Consider the following 19,803-nt stretch of genomic DNA (forward strand, 5'->3'; position numbering starts at 1 on the left):
AAACTGAGATATCAGGCTAGAAAATTATTTTTTTCTTTTATTCCAATGTAAATCATAGCATCCTGCTGAGCTGCTTTGTAGGATTATGGACTGCTTTTCGTGTTGCATTGCACCTTGTGAAAAATACTGTATTAGCTCCTCTGATCTCAAGTCTTATTTTTCTTTGGGAACATTTTTTTTTTCATGGCAAAGTCTGTAGATTCTGTCAAAGTAACAGTGACAATGATCTTGGGAGGAGATATTGCTGTTGAGTCTTTGTCACTGTCTTTGTTCCATGGTGTGAGCGCCACAAACAGAATCACCTCCACTGTATCTCAGATTGCAGAGACAAATATTATCTAAAACACCAGGAAAATCTAAATACCTGCTTGGTATGATACCACTAATACCACTTGTACCAACACTTTACATATGGCGATACTGAACTAAATACAAATAAACTAGACTAAAAGTCTAGATATGAAATTATAGTTTACATTAATTGTGATATGCATCCTCGCAAACGATTCTTTTTGCTGCCAACACTAGATATCATTGTTTTTATAGCTATTGAAATATCAGGACTTAGTGTGTTATCAAACACTTTAAGCCAATGTTTATGTCCTGACTAATCAGAGCTGTTGTATCACTGATGTTTGCATTGTAACGAGGATTTTGAACAATGCCACTGCGCAGCCTCTCTCTTTTCACGTACATTATTATGCTTATAGGCCAAGACGGGCGGAATGCTTTCAACTTTTATGATCCAAAGTTGTGCCAAAAGCATTTTTCCCCGCTGCTTCTCTCCGGGGGGATTTCAAAGGGGGAAAGCAACACATGCTGTCATTCATGTCCTGCCGTTCAGATGGACCATTACGCTCATATCAGATCTGCACTTTTGATGTGCCAAGCGACAGAACAAAATAAATAGCAAGCACAAGGCTGTGAAGGATTTGCAATGCAGTGCGTTAATTAACGAAGGGTTATATCAATTAGGCGCCCATGATTGGTGTGTGAATATCAGTGCAGTCACGCAGTTCGGGACTCGTCGCAGAGTAACACCACTGTTTACTGAACACAAAGACCACAAACAAGCGCTGGCAAGTACACTGCCAAGTGTGAATATCTGGGCATTTCAAGGAATTTATGGCTTTTCCAAAGACCTGAACTTTATCTCACCAGGGAGCAGGAAGGCAGTTACATAGCTGACTTTATTATTGGCTTATTGAGAAATTTTGTTTTTTTTAATCAAACCAAAAATGGAAATCAGCACATGCTTCACATAAAATATGTCCACATCACAAGCGCACTAATTCTCCTGCATTACAAGTCTGACTATTTTCTTCACCATTTGGAATCGGGCTATAAACCCGGGATGTGTGAAAAGGATGGTTAGACTCTTTTGAACCTGCCACCACCATTACTTTTAACTGTTTTTCTTATGCTGGTATGTAGAGCTTAATGAAGTTGACTTGGCATCAGTTGAGTGGCAGCTATTTTGAAATTCAATCAAACGTTTCAAGTTATTTTACAAGCAGTTCTAGCTTCTCCTCTGTGAGGACTCTGCTGCTTTTCTTTGTTGTACATCATAGTAACTCAATATTTTTCAGTTTTAACCTGTTGCTCTGACAAAACAAACATGTTGTTCCTTTTTATTTATTTTCCCGTTGTGCAGCTCACTAAGCACTGAAACAATTCAGGTAACAGGATGGAAACATACACTCACGCAGGAAAAATGTCACTGGTTTTGGCCCACAGAGATATTTATTCCTGTGTTTAAACAGGTCCTAATTGTAATAATATGTTGCCCTTTGTTTTGCAGTTGCTCAACTCAACTCAGGACAAACACTTCATTAATCGAGTACACTATGCTAGGTAGTCAGTAATGAGGTGAATGCTTGAAGAATAAAAGCGATAATGACCCAAATGTTTGGTTTAAACATATATAATTATGCATTTATTGACAAGAATGATACAGGTCTGCTGTGGGACACGCTGAGGTCAAGCCAACTAACAGATGTGTGTCTTCAGTTTACTTAGCGGACCTCCTGGTCCTCTTGTCCCAAGAAAAGTTTGCGCCGTAGGATTTCACTCGGGGCTTTGAGCTCCTCTTCTCTGTTATATCGTAGCTCCAACCTGAAGCACAAACATCATCATCAGAGTAAGTGATGGGGGCGAGAGCGTCACGTATGTTCACTTTGGCTGAGCTCCAACCACAATGAGGTGTTTTGTAGACATCAACAGGCTGTGTGTAGTCAGAACTGCACTAATCGCTTTCATGGTGCAATAAACAGAGTAAGCCAGTTTCTTTGCTTAGTTTCAACAAACTTTCCCAGATGGTTCAGTTCTCTGATTCAAAGTGAACTCTCTGCTGAGCATTGCTCGACAGAGAGCCATGTTTAACTCTAAGTAACAGAGGACTGTTTCACATAGTCCTGTTGGCCCATCAAACGTATTCCCTTAATGTTTTATTACTCGATTTGTTTTTAATGCAATAAAGTCATTTTAACCTTTGCTATTTTACTATCACCATCAGATGATGACAATCCTGGTCTGAAAAGTTCAATAAGCTGTCAACATTTTAAAAAATATGATTTTGTCAAGATCCAGAGAGTGTGATGATCTCTGCTAGTCTTTGGCAAAAAGAGTTGAGTTCATCTTCAAAAATCTGATCAGTGATTTATTTGTTGTTGAGAATACACTGCAGGACATCACATTCAGAGGGATAAATCTGTTATTCAGATTTTCATACCTGGTTTCAAAAATGTTATTTATTGCATATTCTTTATATAATTGAAATGCCTGTTTAAAATAAACAAAAAATAAAACAAAAGCTTTCAGTAACCACTCAGGATGTTCAAGTGTCCCACTGATGCTTTGTGTTATGCGATGCTATAACTGACTCTATTTGATCAAAGTGCACATTGATCCACATTAAATCTAGTCAATCCTGCACCAATCACATCACTCTCCAATGTCATCGCAAACAAAACTGGCAACCCCGTCAACAGTCACAATCCTCCTACTAACAACAATAACTTACTATATGGTATCACTGATACATCTAATTGTAACTAAAAAATGTTACTTATACCGTGTTCATTTAAAATTGCACTTATTCTCATTCCAGTGATTACATTTTGGTAAAACTCCAAGCGACTGTGTGTGTCATTACCACGTTACCTAATTTTTAACCCTGAACTGATTGTCCATGATTATTGGAGTCACTGTATTCACTTCTATATGAGGTTTTACGCAAACATTTTGTTTCAAGTGTTAAGGTCTATCTAAAATCTGGGAAAATTCTTAGATTTCGTACCATTTTTCTCAGCAAAAGCAATGGCATCTTCCTTGGAGGAGAAAGAAAGCACCATGTTGGATAAGGGATCAGCCCTGAAAGGCAGAAAGAGAAAGAGATGCCACACAATGGTAAATAGCATAAGAAACATTTTATGATCCAAAATATAAAAACATTATCCAAGGATAGAGGATGACCATGAAATCCTTTGAGGCCCATTTGTGAGTTTAACCATTTCTAAAAGTAATGTAAACTCATCATTTTCCTGTTAATATAATTATGAAAAAAGTATAACCGCAACACAGAAGAGCCAAAAGGAAAAAAATTCATATAATTTCATTTTATGTGCTGCAGGTAGGGGCTGGAGATATTCTTACGTTGAGGCCCAGCCCATCAGCGGGTTCTCCCAGCGCTCTCTGGTGTCAAAGTCCATCTTCCACTTTTTGGTGCTGTTGATTCCTGACTGCATGGCTGATTTAGAGGGTACAAATATGTGAACCTTGCGTGTCTTGATGTGCTCCTCTGGGACCCCTGTCACAGGGGTGATGTCCTAAAGACAGACAGACAGAAGCACATTCTACGGTAAATAACAGGGGTCAAGTTAATGTCAGACTGAAGAACAGCAGGAATTAAAACAATTCAGGCCTAAATATACTAAAGCTTTCCTAAACCAATTTATCAAAAGGTCCTATAATAGTTTGACCTTTTTTTTTTTTTCTTTCATTTAATAACAATCCCATGTAGAGCTGAAGCTAACAATTATTTTACATTATTGATTAATCTGATTATCTCATCAATGAATTGCTTTATCCCAAAAATATCAGAAACTGTTGAACAGTAATAATTTTCCACAGCCCACAGTGATGCATCACATTTCTTCTGTTATTTAATGATGGATTTAATAACGCACAATCAATTCAGTTTATGATCACATGTCGAGGAGAAATTATCTGATCTGTGAAGCTGGAACTGGCAAACATTTGGCATTTTTGCTTGACAAAGGATTAAAAAGATGAATCAATTAGGAAAGTAGCTGCTGATTAATTTTCTGTCAATCGCCTAATCATTGCCACTCTAATCCAATGTTACAAACAGGTTATTGCTGATTTGATGTGAGTACTGCTCCAGGTACTGATTTGCAGACATGCAGGTGAACAACTGAATTAAAATTTTAAAAACTAAATTAAATGTGTATAAAGTAATTGACTTGTAGAGAAATAATCAGTGTAAGATTGAACTTAGAAGAGGGTTCAACTGAGCAGTCAAAACAAAGCTTCTTCTTTATGCTATCACACGTCTGAAAATAACTAATTGACATGTTTCTGGTTGCAAACCAGCCTGTGGTCCTCAACAGCCATTCTGACTTTCATTTGACTTGGTGACTGACGTCTTTTTCTTCCCCTGCGAACAATAAGGGTTTGTGAAAAGATATATGCGTGTGTGTTTGTTGAGACGGGTCATCTGAAAGCTAGCTCGCAGGTGTTATATACAACTTAAAATACAACTTTAAGCTGTGACAGCATCTTCTTATTGTCAGAAACAAACGGGGTTAGGAAAATGTTCAGTGGCTATAAAAAGTATTTAGGTAATCAACTGCTTTGTGTTTTACATTTTTGTGCTTCACATCAGTCGGTAGAGATTTATTTTCACCTTCAAACATCGGGGTCAAAAAAAGCTCAAATGCATCTTCAGTGTCAGAAAAACAATAAAATATGAACAATCCAGAATGAACACTTTTTATAGGCACTGTAAAATAAACTAAAAGTTTGGATAGTCTTTTTATTGTTTCTGTGGTCTGATGATCACTCTGTGGGCATTTTTGTCTCTGCCAGCTCGACTCTTACAACTGCATTTCAATCTTTCCTGAGATTTAACCCGTCACAAATTTGCTGTGATTTTCTTTATTTTTTTTATGTGGAGCTTGTAAATGTCCATCAGTGTTTAATGGGCTGAGGACTTTTATCAGGCTTCAGTTCAATAATTCACATTTTTGTTATTTAGACTTTAAATTTGTGCACGATTTTAGTGTAACTGAATAACAGCACTGTAAAAAAGAAAAACACAAAGCCGTAACTTAAATATGTGGAAAAATCAATCATGGATTCAAAGGACAAAAAAGAAAACCGAATAAGAAGAATATAATAGCCATCTTGATGCTGTTATTCATACTCTTTTGCATTGAGGTGGATGAAATTAATGCCTAATACTTGAGGTGATTTATTCCAGACCATCAGAAAGTAGGCCAGCGCGACAAGAGGAGGAGGAGGGGCCTTTAGGGCGTACTAAATGCATATTCCTGAGCAACTGGAGCCCCTTCAAGCTGCTATCAAGGATCTGGTCCGATTCTTCAGGGAATTAGCAAACAAGCAATGGGAAGTCGGCGACAAAACACAGACGAACCTCCCAGCATGCAGGCAGCAGCCACCCAAGACTGAGGGCTTTCCAGGGTGCTCTCCTTTCAATACAAGAATTTTACACATTTCAATGGCCATTACAACTTCAAAGAATCAAATTTTCATCATTGTCTGTCATCTGCCAGTTGATTTGTAGAAAGGGGGTCGTTTTGCATGAACTCCACACAAAAGCCCGCCTTTCCTTGGGCAAAAGGAGTTTCCAATGGTATTTAAGCCTAAGAAATTACAGGTCCAGTTGCTTAACTATTGCTTGTTTCAGTGAAATATCTTTTGCCATGCTAAGAGGCAAGAGCAGACTGAATTTAATGATAAACAAGATCTGCACATTGAAAAGATTGTTAAAATGAAAGGGAAAAGACGAACAAAAGGGGGGGAAAAAAACTTCACAAGTGCTCGGTAATTATTTCCGGCTGCCCTATCTACTTAACCTTAACAATTCGCTCTTGTCACAGAGAAGAGGAAAACATGTTCCCTTCACCCAAAGGGGGTTATGGTGGACAGTTCATGACACAATCATACACAAGACAGTGTGAGAGAGCAACAAAATGAGATGCCAGGTTTTTTTTCTGCAGGTAATTAAAAGTGTTTTAATTTTTTTTTTCTTTCAGCGGGATAAACATTTTAATCCTAACGGATAATGTTTGAAAGAGCTGTACGCCAAAAACAAGGGGTAAGAAAAACCTCCTCCGATCAAAACTGTTTACAAAAACCTATCATAACAAATTCTGAATTGTGAACTGGGGGAAAAAATCATGTACAAATATCTTTTGAGTTGAGATAAATAAAATTTGCAGTCAGAAATATTTAGCAGTTCTGTTGTCTGGTCTGTTCAAGGGGATAGATGCACGAAAATCCCTCTCCGAGACGCATTAAAAATTATACCCTTGGGATTAGCAGACCAGACTATGGTTACGCGTATGTGTGTTACATAAACCATAACTGACACATGAGGCCCATGTATGGTAAAGTGGTGCCATAATTTGTCCAGATGTAGCAGACCTTAAATCACATCTTAGGCGTGGATGAGCACAAAAGGTCCTTCATGAATGAGGGAGGATATGTCAAAACAAAAACTCTGCCAAATCACTGAAAACACACTGCTCATTATCTGGCATTGTTTGCAAAAAATACGAGTCTAGACTTCTATGATACTTGCACGCATTACACTGAAAGCTAGGAGGGTTATTGGCATAACAGACTCACCCACAATACCCAGATTCACAAAGGGAATGATTGTGGCTGGAATGTGGTGTGTTCCCAGGAAGACTAGAGAGGGCCATCACAAAAGGAAAACCCACACGGTGGGCACTTTTTCTTCTGCCATGTACAGGAAGCAAAATGAGAACTATCAAGTTTGACACTATTCACAGGGCCTTCACGGGGCCCTACAATACCTGGCTGGGCAGACAGAATGCAGGGCTTAAGAAAGGGGGGAAAAAGGCTGGCAAAGTCTCCGTCACGTGAAAGCGTGTCGATAATTCTGACACCTCCAGGCTACGTGCCAAATAAAGAGCATAGGGGCTTGTCGCTGTGGGGCCACTGGGCCCACCAGAATGCTGAAAGCTGGTACCCCTAATGCTCCAACAGAGATCTGGGATGAAAGATTTCGGGGTAAACAAGAGAGAAAATCTAAATGTGCTTAAGTGAGGAAAAACTGTAGGAAACAATGAGATATCAAAAATAAAAGTATAAAGGATATAGTTTTCCTTGGGGGGAGGTGAGATACAAAATGCCTCTAAATGAAATATTTGTGAAATTGATTGTATTCAGATTATTGTGAATGAAACAGGTCTTTTCCATCCTGGTATGAATTTCTCTCCACTTAAAATCGACTTCAGAACCTCAAGAAAAATTGAGGAGCCTGGCTGCCATTTTGTTTCACTTCTTTCTTCTGTCTAACATTGGTTCACGTTGGTGGGCATTCAGAAAAAAAGCTGCCTTGTGTCCAAAAAATGTAAGAGACTGCATTGGTGGTGCGTACTGCGTCAGGTACCAAAACAACAAAATACTCTCCTTGGAGTGCAGTTGGGATATACTACGAGACAACCCCGGAAAGTTTGCAGGGTAAAGACTAGAAATGCAGTGGTCAGGTTACAAAATAATGCAGTGCATTCAGAAAGTAGTGAGACCCATTCTTTTTTTTTCACATTTTAATCATTTTAGATGGATGGATGGATGGATGGATTTTAAAATTTTGCTCAGGTACCTTTCATTTTTTTTCACATCTTTGAGATGTTTCTACACTGTCTGCCTTACTCCACCTCAGAGTAAGCCTACAAAAAAAAAAGGTGAACACAGTGGCCTCACAAGCAGAGCTGGCTGCCTGACGAAACTGAACAATCAGGGGAGAAGGGCCTTGGAAAGAGAGGTGACCAAGAATGGGATGGTCGCTCTGGCTGTTATCCCAGAGATCCAGTGTGGAGATAGAAGAAACTTCCAGAAGGACAACCATCACTGCAGCACTCCACCGTTCCTGGCTTTAGTGTCGAGTGGCCAGATTAAAGCCTGTCCTCAGTGAAAGACACATGAAAGCTGCTTGGAGTTTGCAAAAAAAGCACCTTAATGACTCTCTGACTGTGAGAAACTAGATTATCTGGTCTGATGAAATCAAGATGAAACTGTCTGACACTCCATTCACAGCATCATGTCTCGTGGAAAAAAGGCACCGCTCATCACCTGCCCAATACCATCCCAACACTGGTGGGGGTGTTTTTCAGCAACAGGGGCAGGGACACTGGTTGGTGTTGACGGAAAGCTGAATCAAGCAAAGTACAGAGATATCCTTCCTGGTATCTGGTCCTGAGCACACAGGACCTTAGAGTGCGCCAAAGGTTTACCTTCCAACAGGACAATGACTTTAAGTACATAGCAAAGAAATCACAGGAGCGGCTTAAGGACTCTGTGAATGTCCTTGAGTGGCTCAGCCAGAGCCCTGACTTGAACCCAATCGGACATCTCTGAAGAGACCTGAAAATAGCTGTCCACCAACGGTCACCATCCAACCTGACACAGCTTGAGAGGATCTGCAGAGAGGAACGGCAGAAAATCCACAAATCCAGGTGTGCAAAGCTTGTCATGTCATACCCAAGAAGACTCAAGACTGTAATCGCTGCCAAAGGTGCTTCGACTGAGTACTGAGTGAAGGGTTTGAATACTTATTTCAAAGGGGGAAAAATGGACATGCTGCAACATAACAAATTTGTGAAACAAGTGAATGGGTCTGAATACTTTCTGAATGCACTGTATACCAGCAATGTCTGTTTGCACATGTTCAAATAAATGAGGTTGCATTTTTTTGTTTTGTTTTGCCTGCTCAGTGATATAAAGAATGGTCTCTATTTTGTCTCATATCATTTGCAGATCTGGTCCAAATGAAAGAAAAGCTGAAAGATTTCTGTGGTATGTCATGCATATCTGTAAAGGGTATTATCTGTGACAAGAGAATAAATGTAATGTACCATTGAAAGTGGTTTGTCAATAAGAAAGTAACCCCCCCCCCAAAAAAAAAAAAAAAAAAATTAAAATCAGACATTACTTTTGATGCATCTTTAGAAAACAATACAATACAGATGATTTTTTTAAGCATGAGGAGTTCTGTATTGTGTTTCATACTGGGGGACTTGGAGCATCATGGGATATGGCAAAATGTAGACAAGGGCTTGAAAAGAAGTGAGTGTAAGGAACACATTACTGTTCAGTCACTTAGTTAACCGAATAGCTCTGTCTTTTTTACTCAATCATTTGATACTCCCTTTGTTCCCTTTTAGAGAAAGAGAAAGACTATTTTAAACTTAAGGAAACCATAAAAGGAAATTAACATCTGTTCTTACAATGATTCTGACTCAATTATTAGTTGTAAAAATGATCAACTCTCCAATAAAGTGCAGAGCAAAGACTTGGACAAAACATGAAGGTACTGTATTGAAACTAATTGTGGAATCAACACTGTTACTTTGCACAATGGATTTTAATAAATAACCATTCATAATCAGACTAGTGCTTGACTGTACAATAACTTGATCAGAGACTTAACTGCCACCAATTTTAATAAATGATTAGAGCTACAAAGAATCTGAGCTAAATAATCATTTTTGCTTAAAAAGGGACTAAAATTAATCAAGTATCAAAGTAGTTGCCATTTCATTATGTGTCAATTGAGTAACTGACTATTTTACTAATCATTTTGCTCATTAAATATTAATTACTTATGCCCTTTGTGGTAATAATTGATAATGAATCAAAAACACAGCACACTTAGTGGTCTGGCTTGATTTTCTTTGTTTGATGTTATTATGAACTGATTGTGTTTGTTGGCTACACAGAACAAGACATTTCAAGATGTTTTTCTCTTTATAGCTGACATTTTATAGACAAACTAAACAATCAATAAAATATCAACAGATTAATCATGAATACAATCGCTTCAGACATATGCATCTTCTAATCTTAGTAAAATAGTCCACACCAGGGCCACCTTGTATAAACACATTAGTAACGGCAGTCCTATTTTTAAGACTTGTTAGGGTTTACAAATCTTAACTAAGGCACAGAGTGAATTTTCCTGTTAGTACAGCAACCAAATAAACAAACAAATAAACAAACAAAGGATGTCCGTGCATGACTGACTCAGACAAAACACTTGGACCATCACTACCACCTCATTATGGGTAAGGGAGGACACCGTGACAGTCCTCACACAAGTACGGTCCAGCCTATCATAGCACGAACACCCGTATGCCAAAACTGCAGCCCGGCAGCCAGGAGGGGTCATAAGGTCAGCCAAACTGAATCATGTTGAGTCAGCATGTGGTGAAAGCCTAAACACATCACCCTTAACCCCCAACTCTCCAGCCCACACCCAGACCAAGAGCCTCACTCATCAGCCTCCGCCGGTTCCCACCTTCCGACGTCTTTGAAGTGGAAAAAGCGTGCCAATTACTGATTGGACATAGGGGGCGTCTCTAAAAGAAACAAATATTATGTTGCTTGCTCATGTGTGGGAGTGGTTAAGCTCTGGAGAACAAGAAGCAGCTGGCGTGAGGGTCATCTCGAATCTCACATTACACATACCGCCGCGGACTGGAAAGAGGGGGTAGAGGAGGAGGTCATTTATGAATATGTGGGATGCAGACACACTTGTTTGTTTGTGTGTTGTACAGCATCTCAAAAAAATGTTTTTTCATATGTAAAATGCTGCGATGATTTATCAAGCACAAATGCCAAACATTGCAGTTTTGCTGCTTTTCCTTGTTTTATATCATATAAACTGAAAATCTTTGAGTTCATGGACAAAACAAGCAACATGAAGACTCTGGATCAGGAAACTTGAGATGTTTGTTGCTATTTTAACATTTTCTACAATTTTTTTTAGCAGTGCACATTACGGCAGTAACTAATTATTTTCACTTCGTTTAATCTACCAATTATTTACATAATAAATAATTGTTTAATCTTTTGGTCCATAGTATGTCAGCAAATAGTAAAATGTGGCCAGTACACAGACAAGTAAAAACAAAAAATTAGGTTTGAAAATCTGAAACCAGAAGAATCCGCTATCCATGATTGATCTTCAGGCTAGTAAATTAAAATGAATGAATTCATTAACTATTAGATTCAGCTCTACTACACGTTATGTGGTGAAATTCAAAATGAAACATAAATTATGTTTAAAAATGATTACGTTAGCTTTTTGTTGTGATGTTACGACAACAAACAGATGGAAAGACAAAAAATCATTCGAACCCAGACTTATGATCGTGTAAGACACCAAAACCAAGTGCAGCACATTAGAAAAAGAGCTGCTAGCTTCCAACCAATGAATAAATGGAAGAGTAGGGAAACAGAAGTAGCAAACCTTTATTTTTTTAACCGCTCTGCAAACAAAACACTTTGCAGCTAGATACTTCCTAAAACTACTTGGCGCTGACAGGGCTGAGAAGTCCTCTTAAGAGGCTTAGTCTCTATGGAAGAGAGTGTTAATGAATGAAATACTATTTAGTGGATGATACATAATAAAGCCTCTTGTCTGGCACTCTTCAAAGACCAACTTCCTCTGACCCACTACTCCAAACTTGAGCCGAGAGATTTTTTGCATAAGCGCGCCGTATGAAAGGGCAACCAGACAAAACAGACACTTAAGTTGTCTATGTGGGAAGGAGGGAGGAAGGGTGGGAGAGGAGGATGAGAGGGAGAGGAAGGGGGGTGGGGTGGTGAATGTGGTCTGCTCCACTGTAGGTCACTCAGTGTCTGAGGCTAGACAGGCTTAGGGAATATACACCCCTGTACTGCAGACTTAAACTGCTTGTGCTAAATTTATCCTCATAGTTGGGATAGCTGCGTTTTTAGAGTGATTCTGAGTATTCATCGTCCTACACGCTGACGTTCTGGCAATTTCCAAATGTGAAAGCAAATACCTGTTTAAGGTTGCAGTAGCTGAGAGTACTTTGGCCAAAGACACTCTGAAAACACATTTTATTCTATGGATATTGAGCTCTCAAGTGACACTAAGCAAAATGGCATGGCTGATTAAACAGCCCTAATGATACACTGAGAGGATCTTGTGTTCACCAGCTCCCTCAGTGCGATTTCTGTATCAGGGAATTTTATGATATCTCTGCATGACAAATCTTGACTGACAGATTCAGGACCTTTCAATCTGATTTTAATCTAGGTCTTAAAAACAACTGACAACCTGCCTTCAGACTCAGCTACCTTGCCCCACTCAAACCCCACATCTTTTGTCCAGATGTGATGTTACTTGCCAAGAAAGAGCTGGGCTCCAAATTTGCAAGAAACCAAAGATTTCAGATTAGCAAACTCAACCTGCCAAGCATCAAATGTGCCCACCAATTTAATACTCTCCTCCTCTCCCCGTCTTCCTCCCTCCTTCCACCTCAGCTTCCCACACTTGAATAACTGTCCTCCTCTGTCTCATAAAACCCTAGTGCCTTTAGAGAACTCTATAACAAGGCTTCACAAGCGCTTTAAGATTATGGTGTTGTCTTTATGTGGAGAGGGGGGGTGCACTTGGCCATGGCTGTAGCAGGAGCAGACACTGAGACACTCGAGCATAAGTAGGGGATATTGTTTTATCGCATACTGAAGCAGCTGCTAAGGTTATCACTGCAGTTGTTTCTGCACGGGGCGAGGGAGTGGAGCAAAAGGTCTGACTCTAATCAAGGGAGATCGCAGACATTACGTGTGAAGCTGTGTATCAGTGGCCAGCCAGCTGGACCCTGGGAGTTGCCCAGCATGCTTAATCAAACAGCAATTACAAACAAAAGCAGGTCGGCATGGGCACTCTAGGGAACAGCTTTGGGCACTGGAGCTCCATCACGCAGGTCTTTTTATTCGCCTCCTTTTCCGTAATTCAGACAATGCCTTCACAGACTTGCTCATGAAAATCTCAAACTTAAGGAAGGTTTTTCATTTTTGGGAGCTTTTAAATACATGGAATGAAATGAAAACAGTCAAGACTTGCACTAACAACAGCAAGTAATTGTTTTCATTATTAAATCTGCAGATTACACAGTCTTGATAATCAATACATTGTTTGGTCAATAAATCTTCGAAAAATAGGTGACGACATCAAATTGCTTTTTACGACCACGAGTTAAAAGCTCAAAGAAGAGGCAGCAAATCCTTATTCTTAGAAGCAAGAATGAGGAAATTTTGGGCATTTTTGCTTGAAAAATGTCTTTTCACCTGAAATAACTGAATTTTCTGCCCACTTGGGGGCAGTGGAAACAGCCTTTTAGCTCTCGTTTCTGTCCCTACTAACTCCTGCAGGAAATACACGTCACTGATAAATGCTCTACTAAGTTCATCAGCTAGTAACTTACTGTCTGTCTACTGTTCGTGCTGTGCAGGTAGCACACAGTGGGTCAGAAAACCAAAACAATAAGCTAAAAGATGCAATAAAGCTCAGAAATATAGAGTCAGGTGATAATTCTCTATGGATTCACAACTGCAATCACATTACAGATAGTAATCTGACCCATTGTTATTATAAAAATATTGATTATAGCCACCTTAATGACCAATCAGCCATCAAAACAGTTGCTTGTTATGTGTCTGTCTGCAGCCTGCAGTAAAATTGTTAACAGAATCCATAAAAAATCCTCTTGGCTGGATTAGTTCATGTAGTTCATGACCTGCAGGAGATCCATGCCCTTCAGAGCCTAAATTTGTCTGTAATGGAGATGGCCAAACAAACTGTAGAGACACAACTTCCTGTAAGGTTTGCATTTTTTGGACAGACGAGAACTAAGGACAAGATAATGAGAGTCACGCAAATATTGTCAGACACAGTTTTTGGAGTGAATTCAAAATATAATTTCCACTGGCCAAAATGCAACCTCATCTAAATGAGGTTATTCAGAAATGTTCACCACACAACAAGTGGCACACCACTTTCTCCCCGGGCTGCTCGACAGCGTGCGAACCTGGCATAACCTCTCAGTGGATTGAGACCTTTGTTTGATTGGTCTAACCAGAACGCAATTCACACTTATTGACAGCTTGATGAATGACTAGCGTGATGACATGCGCTGAATGCCCAAAAGGGAGAGTGCTCTCGTTGCCCTCTTCCATGTGAGACAGAGACCACTGTACTGTAAACAGCTGAGGCCTCTCTTTTTGGCCTGTCTGGGTAAGCATTAGAGTACTTCCCGCCGCCGCCAGCAACAGCACGCCACAAAGGAACCTCTGTGGCCGGCAACACTGAAGTGGCCACTGTCTTTTTCGTGAGTCTCAGGGTGTCTCACAAACTTTTTTCCATGCAAGCTTCTTTTCTTTCACCCCCTCCCCATTTTTAGAGGCCCTTTTTCCTCTCCTCTGCTGTTCCTCTCAGTGGCCCCTACTGAGAGGACAGAGACAGACACTCCGCCCAGCCAAAGGTTTGTCTGCCAGTATGGTCAGCCTCAGTCTGGGACAAAAGCGCACTGACGCTGCCCACACACAGCAACCCCCCCCCCACAAAACAAGTCCACAACAGACTCCCACATTCTCCCCAAACTCCCCTTTTCTCCGTTATCTTCTATCTCCTTCGTCTTTTAATGACAAAGCATTTACTTCAAAGATCCCTCTTTGTTTTTTTACAGTTGGGACATTGCAAGTCTCAGACGCTTCGAATTAACGCTCATCACTGCTCAGACTGTGCTTTGGCACTAAATGAGAGGGGGCACCAAAGACCCTGTCTGATGAAATATAAATACAGCTTTACCACATAATTTAAAGAAAACGTCATTCTCAACAGTGACTTCTTAGTCACCCGTTGACCCGTGATCTAGCTTAGATTACGTATCTTTAGCTGAAACCTGCTCTTCAAGGAGCTGTGCTGTCCAGTTGACAAGTGTATTGACTGCTCATAGAAAGTCATGAAAGACAGCCACAGATGTAGTCTCTAACTGCAAGGCTAAAAGAGAAAAATGCAGCATTTTAGCTTCATGTACATGCACTTAATCAGGTTACAGTTGGGTTTCTGCAGTTACTTTAATACATTCAACATAATGTATATAAGAAACTGTGAAACCTAGTTTCGCAACCCGGGAATTGGATTGGAGAAGCGGTGATATTTCCAGCAAAATGTTCCTGGAGAAAGATGATTTCTTGGCCACATTTACATGTAACCAGTACAAAAAGTAATAAAAAATGTGAAAAAATGCTCTTTAGTTTCCAACTTTTGACAAGAACAAAAATTTCATGGAATAAAAAAATACTGTAATTATGGTTCTGCTGCATCAGTTTTGGTCATTTTTTTTGTACTTTCTTTTTCTCTCTCTCTCAATGATGAGTCCAACAATGCTACAGGAGGGCAACACTAAATCAGTGGGCTCCTCTTTCGATCATATTTTCATCTTTAAGGAGCATATACAGTACAACAGAACAGCTACAACACTAATATGAAGAATACAAATAATTCTAGACAAAAACATTCTGCTGGGTGTTAGTTACTAGAACTGAAATAACATGAGTAACAAATGACCATTAAGTTAACAAATGTTAGCTACAAATGAAGACAATAGAGTACAGATAACTAACTGAAATGTGTGTGCTCTAATTTAAAAGTGTTGACACTTTACAAAGCAGAGGACTAAACATAACTGGATTAGACATGTACAGTATGGAAGCTATGTCATGTCAACATAGACCAAGCAACATGTAAATCAACCAGCTTCAAAGCTTCCACATCTCAGAAAGAACAAAATAAATCACTGTAAGTAATTTTTATATAGCACCTTTCAAGAGCATATGTCACAAAGTGCTTCACAATGAAAGAACAAAAATGACAAATAAAAACAAAAAACAGAACAAATTAAACAAAAGTCGGTCTAACCAAATGGGTCTTTAGTTGCTTTTTAAAAATGTCTACAGTATCCAAACATCTTAAATCCAATAGGAGAAAGGTCCAAAGTTTAGGAGCTAGACTTTAGCTTTTGTCTGGAGCCAGGACTGAGGAACAGCCAATAAAAACCCTGATCAGAGGACCTGAAATTTACATTGCTGCAGTAGCTCTTTAATATAGGTAGGTGTGTGACCACAGAAGGCTCTAAACGTAATCACAACACTGGTGTTACTGTGAATGATGGCTGCCAGTAATCTGTCACTGAAACACTGGATTTAGGTTTAATGTTCAGCACAAATTGAAGTTACAATACAAACATACTTAGATCCACAATACCCTCACTCTTACTATTGTATTGGTGGATATTAGTAATTACGCTATTGTTACAAGGCCATAGATTATGAAAACAATATAGTGATCAAATACTAATACTAAATACTAGTACAAAAAAACATAATCCTATAATACACTCACTGAACCCTAAAGAAAAATAAAATCTAATTTGGAGGCACCTAGAGATTTCCACCCACATCTTCATTTTCCTCTGATCTTTGCTGAAGGTCACTGTCTCTAGAGGACATAGCTTGTATATATAACTTTTAAAACGGAGCTGGAAATGTGTAAGTGATTTCAAATGATTTCTGAATGTGTTTGCTTCATAAGAATATAAGTGAAAATATTAAACCAAAAGCTGAATGTTACACAAGGTTAAAATGTTTGAGTTTTGTTGAAAATGAGAGAGGTGCTGATTCAGTTACATGGTTTATCTTTGTGTTACTGTTAAATAATATTGCAATATACTGAGAAATGTTTTTAATATGTGGTGTATCCTCGCTGATATAAATGAGGTGGACCAAAAAAAAAAAAGACTAGACTCCATTTAGTAAATTATTGGTAGTTGCAGTAATGTCTTTTAATAACTTGTCATCAAAGGTAGGGAGGAGTGCGAAAAGAGGATAAATGAGCGCTGTGAGCACAAACAGAACTACCAATGATGACATTTGCCATTACCATCATATTGTTACAAAAGCCTACTGTCTATTACAAACTCTCTTTGGCAGTGAGTTAGGTGAGTTTTTTAACAAATTTTCCAGGAAAGTAATTGGAGGACTGCAGATCAGACAAACACCAATTCCTGTGTCACGTTGAAGAGAGAGGGATCCTTACCAATTTCTCATCAACCGTAATAAGTTGCGTGTCTTGTCCTGGTTTCTCTGCCAGCCTCGATGTTGATGTGCCTGTAGACCTGAAAACCATTAGATAGACATTACACGCAGAGCACAAACCGCCAAAGGCAGACAGGCAACAAAGAGGTGAATGACGAACAAGTTACACTCTGCAAACACTGACTATCTTGGAGGAAGCGATGAGGCAAGGATGCAGTGAAAAAGAAGGGACCAGGAGCGAACACCCCCCCCCCACCCACCCACCCACCCCCGCCACATATTAGTTCTGTCTGGTGAATCTCTGGCAGACTGTCGCTCTCATCCTAATGACAGGACGTGCTTAATGTTGGCTGTGGTCAACTGACAGGCGAGGACTGTGTAGCTCTTTGTGAATGTGCAGCCATGTCCTGTCACAAAACAGCTCTGTGCCATCATAGCTCGGGCAGGGAAGGGCTATTCCAGATAACCACAGTGCAGATAATGCCAGCATAATCACACTTTTATTCATTTCAAATGTATGATTTTTACACTCAGAATTTCCCCCAACTGTCTTATATTTCAATTAAAACAGGAGGAGGTAAAAAAATTTAAATAAAAAAAAAAAATCAATGACACCATTGTGACCAACACAACTATGGTTTGTGGTGTAAAACACTTTTTATGAAATAAATATTTATAAAAAGATACAACTGTATCTGAGGGGCAAGAATTAATTTCTGTGCTGAAATGACTTCATCAAGAGATCAGTCAATGGAAAATAAGGAGATTCTGATCTTATACCAGAATACTAGTTATAGTCATTTACCAAGTTTTAATCCAAAGCAAAAATGTGAAATATTTGTTTATTTCAGCTTGATAAATGACAGCGGTTATCTCCTTTTGACTTTGGAATTAAAAATTTATTGTTGGGAAGTTTGGAGGTTTCTGTTCTGATCACACACTTGCTTCCTTGATATGGCACATATTTACTTAAAAGGTAAAAAAATAATTTATCAATCAATAATACAAATATCTTTTAGTTAAAGCCTCAGGTAATATGTTTTAACTCTTTAAATTAGGGAACCATGTGCAACAATTTTTTTTTTTATTTGTTTGTTTTTTCTTTTTCTTTTTATCTATTAATCGGTCTTTTTCCATACTGTGATAAACAATTTTTGTTTCATTTTGTTTTGTTTCTCAAATTAGTCAAACTCGCCAACACTGTCTAAGCAAGACATCCCTTTCTTATCATCAGTGTCTTTATCAATTCACATTTAGATGATGAAACAATTGCTGGTTTTCAACTGAATTTTCACTTGGAGAACACCATGTATCTCTTGGCTAAGCAATGCAATCCAACCTGTCATCTATTAGCGATTGATCTCATCTTCTGCATGATGAAGCCAATGTCTAATCATAAAAGCTGAAAAGAAAAGCCATCATGTGGAATGTGACAAATGTTCTCAGGTTGCGAATAACTGAGTATGAAAAACCTCTGGCTGCTTTTCCCCAATCATCACTATTTGAGGAATCTGTTCATCTGACAAAAAGCCATATTGCATTCATTTTTAAAGGAAATATTCAACAGTGTTGAGAGACCTTGGCAGACAAATATCTCTATCCAAAAAACAACATAATTTGCTTCCTCATGCACCAATACAGCTGAATAGATCATAATCCATTAAGATAAATAATGCCATCTTATACAAACTGCTGTCTCTTTGTCTCACACAAACACACACACACAGTTACAGCAGAGTCACCCTTACAAAATAAAACAGTTTTATTTTTGAATCAGTATCTTCTATCATATCATTGTAAGTCTGCAACTAACGACTATTTTTGAAAAGCCCACAATGAGTTAATAATAATAATAATAATTATAATAATAATAGTGTCAAAACATTTTTCCGATGAGGTCTGTTATCAAATTACTTTCCTCATCTGGCAGAATAATATTAATAATGGTATGCAGAACATGTGTGGAGCAGTGAACAACGTTTAACTGCGGTGGTTCTCTAACCGATTTCTGCCCAGACTTGCTAGTCCCAGTCTTAGCTAATTAGCTTGCTAGCCGACTGCTGTAAGGACACGGGATAACACTGAAGTTTGCTAAGCGCCTAATCACTTTAAATATGTGAGCAAGAACGTAGCAAGTGTATTAACTCAAACCATGTGCCCAATAAAGAGCAGTAAGTTTTAACATGCTTTATTTACGTGATTTAAGCTTTAACGCTAGTTAGCTTACATTCACTTGCTAGCCTGTGACATGCCAGACTCACGGCCTTCTTGCTTTGTCTTTAGCCAACTTGGAAGTTAAGATTTCACACAAAATGACTCAGAGTAACACGCATGTATATAAAACAAATAAACAACCAACATGGAATTACCTGATAGGATTCAGGAACACTTTAGAAGCTGCATTGATCACAGTTAAACGTCCCAAGCCGAGAAGTGACATTGAGGACGCCATGACTGTTGTCAACAATGACGTACGGCAAACGCGAAGGAACAAACAGTACGAGCTGGTGACGGAGACAGCTGGTAGAGAGATGGAGGACTGATGCCAGCTACTAAAATTACTTTACAGGGATGTGTCACCAGCAGCGAAACATGTCCAGA

The 19,803-nt window shown here is 39.0% G+C and overlaps 1 protein-coding gene across 1 annotated transcript; it reads right to left on the reverse strand.

Annotated features, from left to right (window-relative positions):
- Positions 1-1,908: 1,908 nt before the first annotated feature.
- On the reverse strand, positions 1,909-19,730 carry ndufs4 (NADH:ubiquinone oxidoreductase subunit S4). Its single transcript, XM_071483481.1, has 5 exons — positions 19,572-19,730; positions 17,204-17,282; positions 3,655-3,827; positions 3,299-3,372; positions 1,909-2,115 (listed from the first exon to the last, which is right to left on the reverse strand). The coding sequence occupies exons 1-5, from the start codon at positions 19,652-19,654 to the stop codon at positions 2,012-2,014; spliced, it is 513 nt and encodes a 170-aa protein (XP_071339582.1). The 5' UTR covers positions 19,655-19,730; the 3' UTR covers positions 1,909-2,011.
- Between the last annotated feature and the right edge of the window lie 73 nt (positions 19,731-19,803).

Source organism: Trachinotus anak, unplaced genomic scaffold, assembly GCF_046630095.1.
Source record: "Trachinotus anak isolate AG129_WGS33_773 ecotype Australia unplaced genomic scaffold, CSIRO_AGI_Tana_v1 ptg000008l, whole genome shotgun sequence".
Classification (NCBI taxonomy): Eukaryota; Metazoa; Chordata; class Actinopteri; order Carangiformes; family Carangidae; genus Trachinotus; species Trachinotus anak.

Coding starts and splice junctions, on each gene's coding strand:
- ndufs4 (XM_071483481.1), bottom strand. CDS start 19,654: ATGGCGTCCTCAATGTCACTTCTCGGCTTGGGACGTTTAACTGTGATC. Junction 3,373..3,654: donor CTGATGGGCTGGGCCTCAAC/GTAAGAATATCT, acceptor TCTGCCTTTCAG/GGCTGATCCCTTATCCAACA. Junction 2,116..3,298: donor TGCTTTTGCTGAGAAAAATG/GTACGAAATCTA, acceptor TTTGTGCTTCAG/GTTGGAGCTACGATATAACA.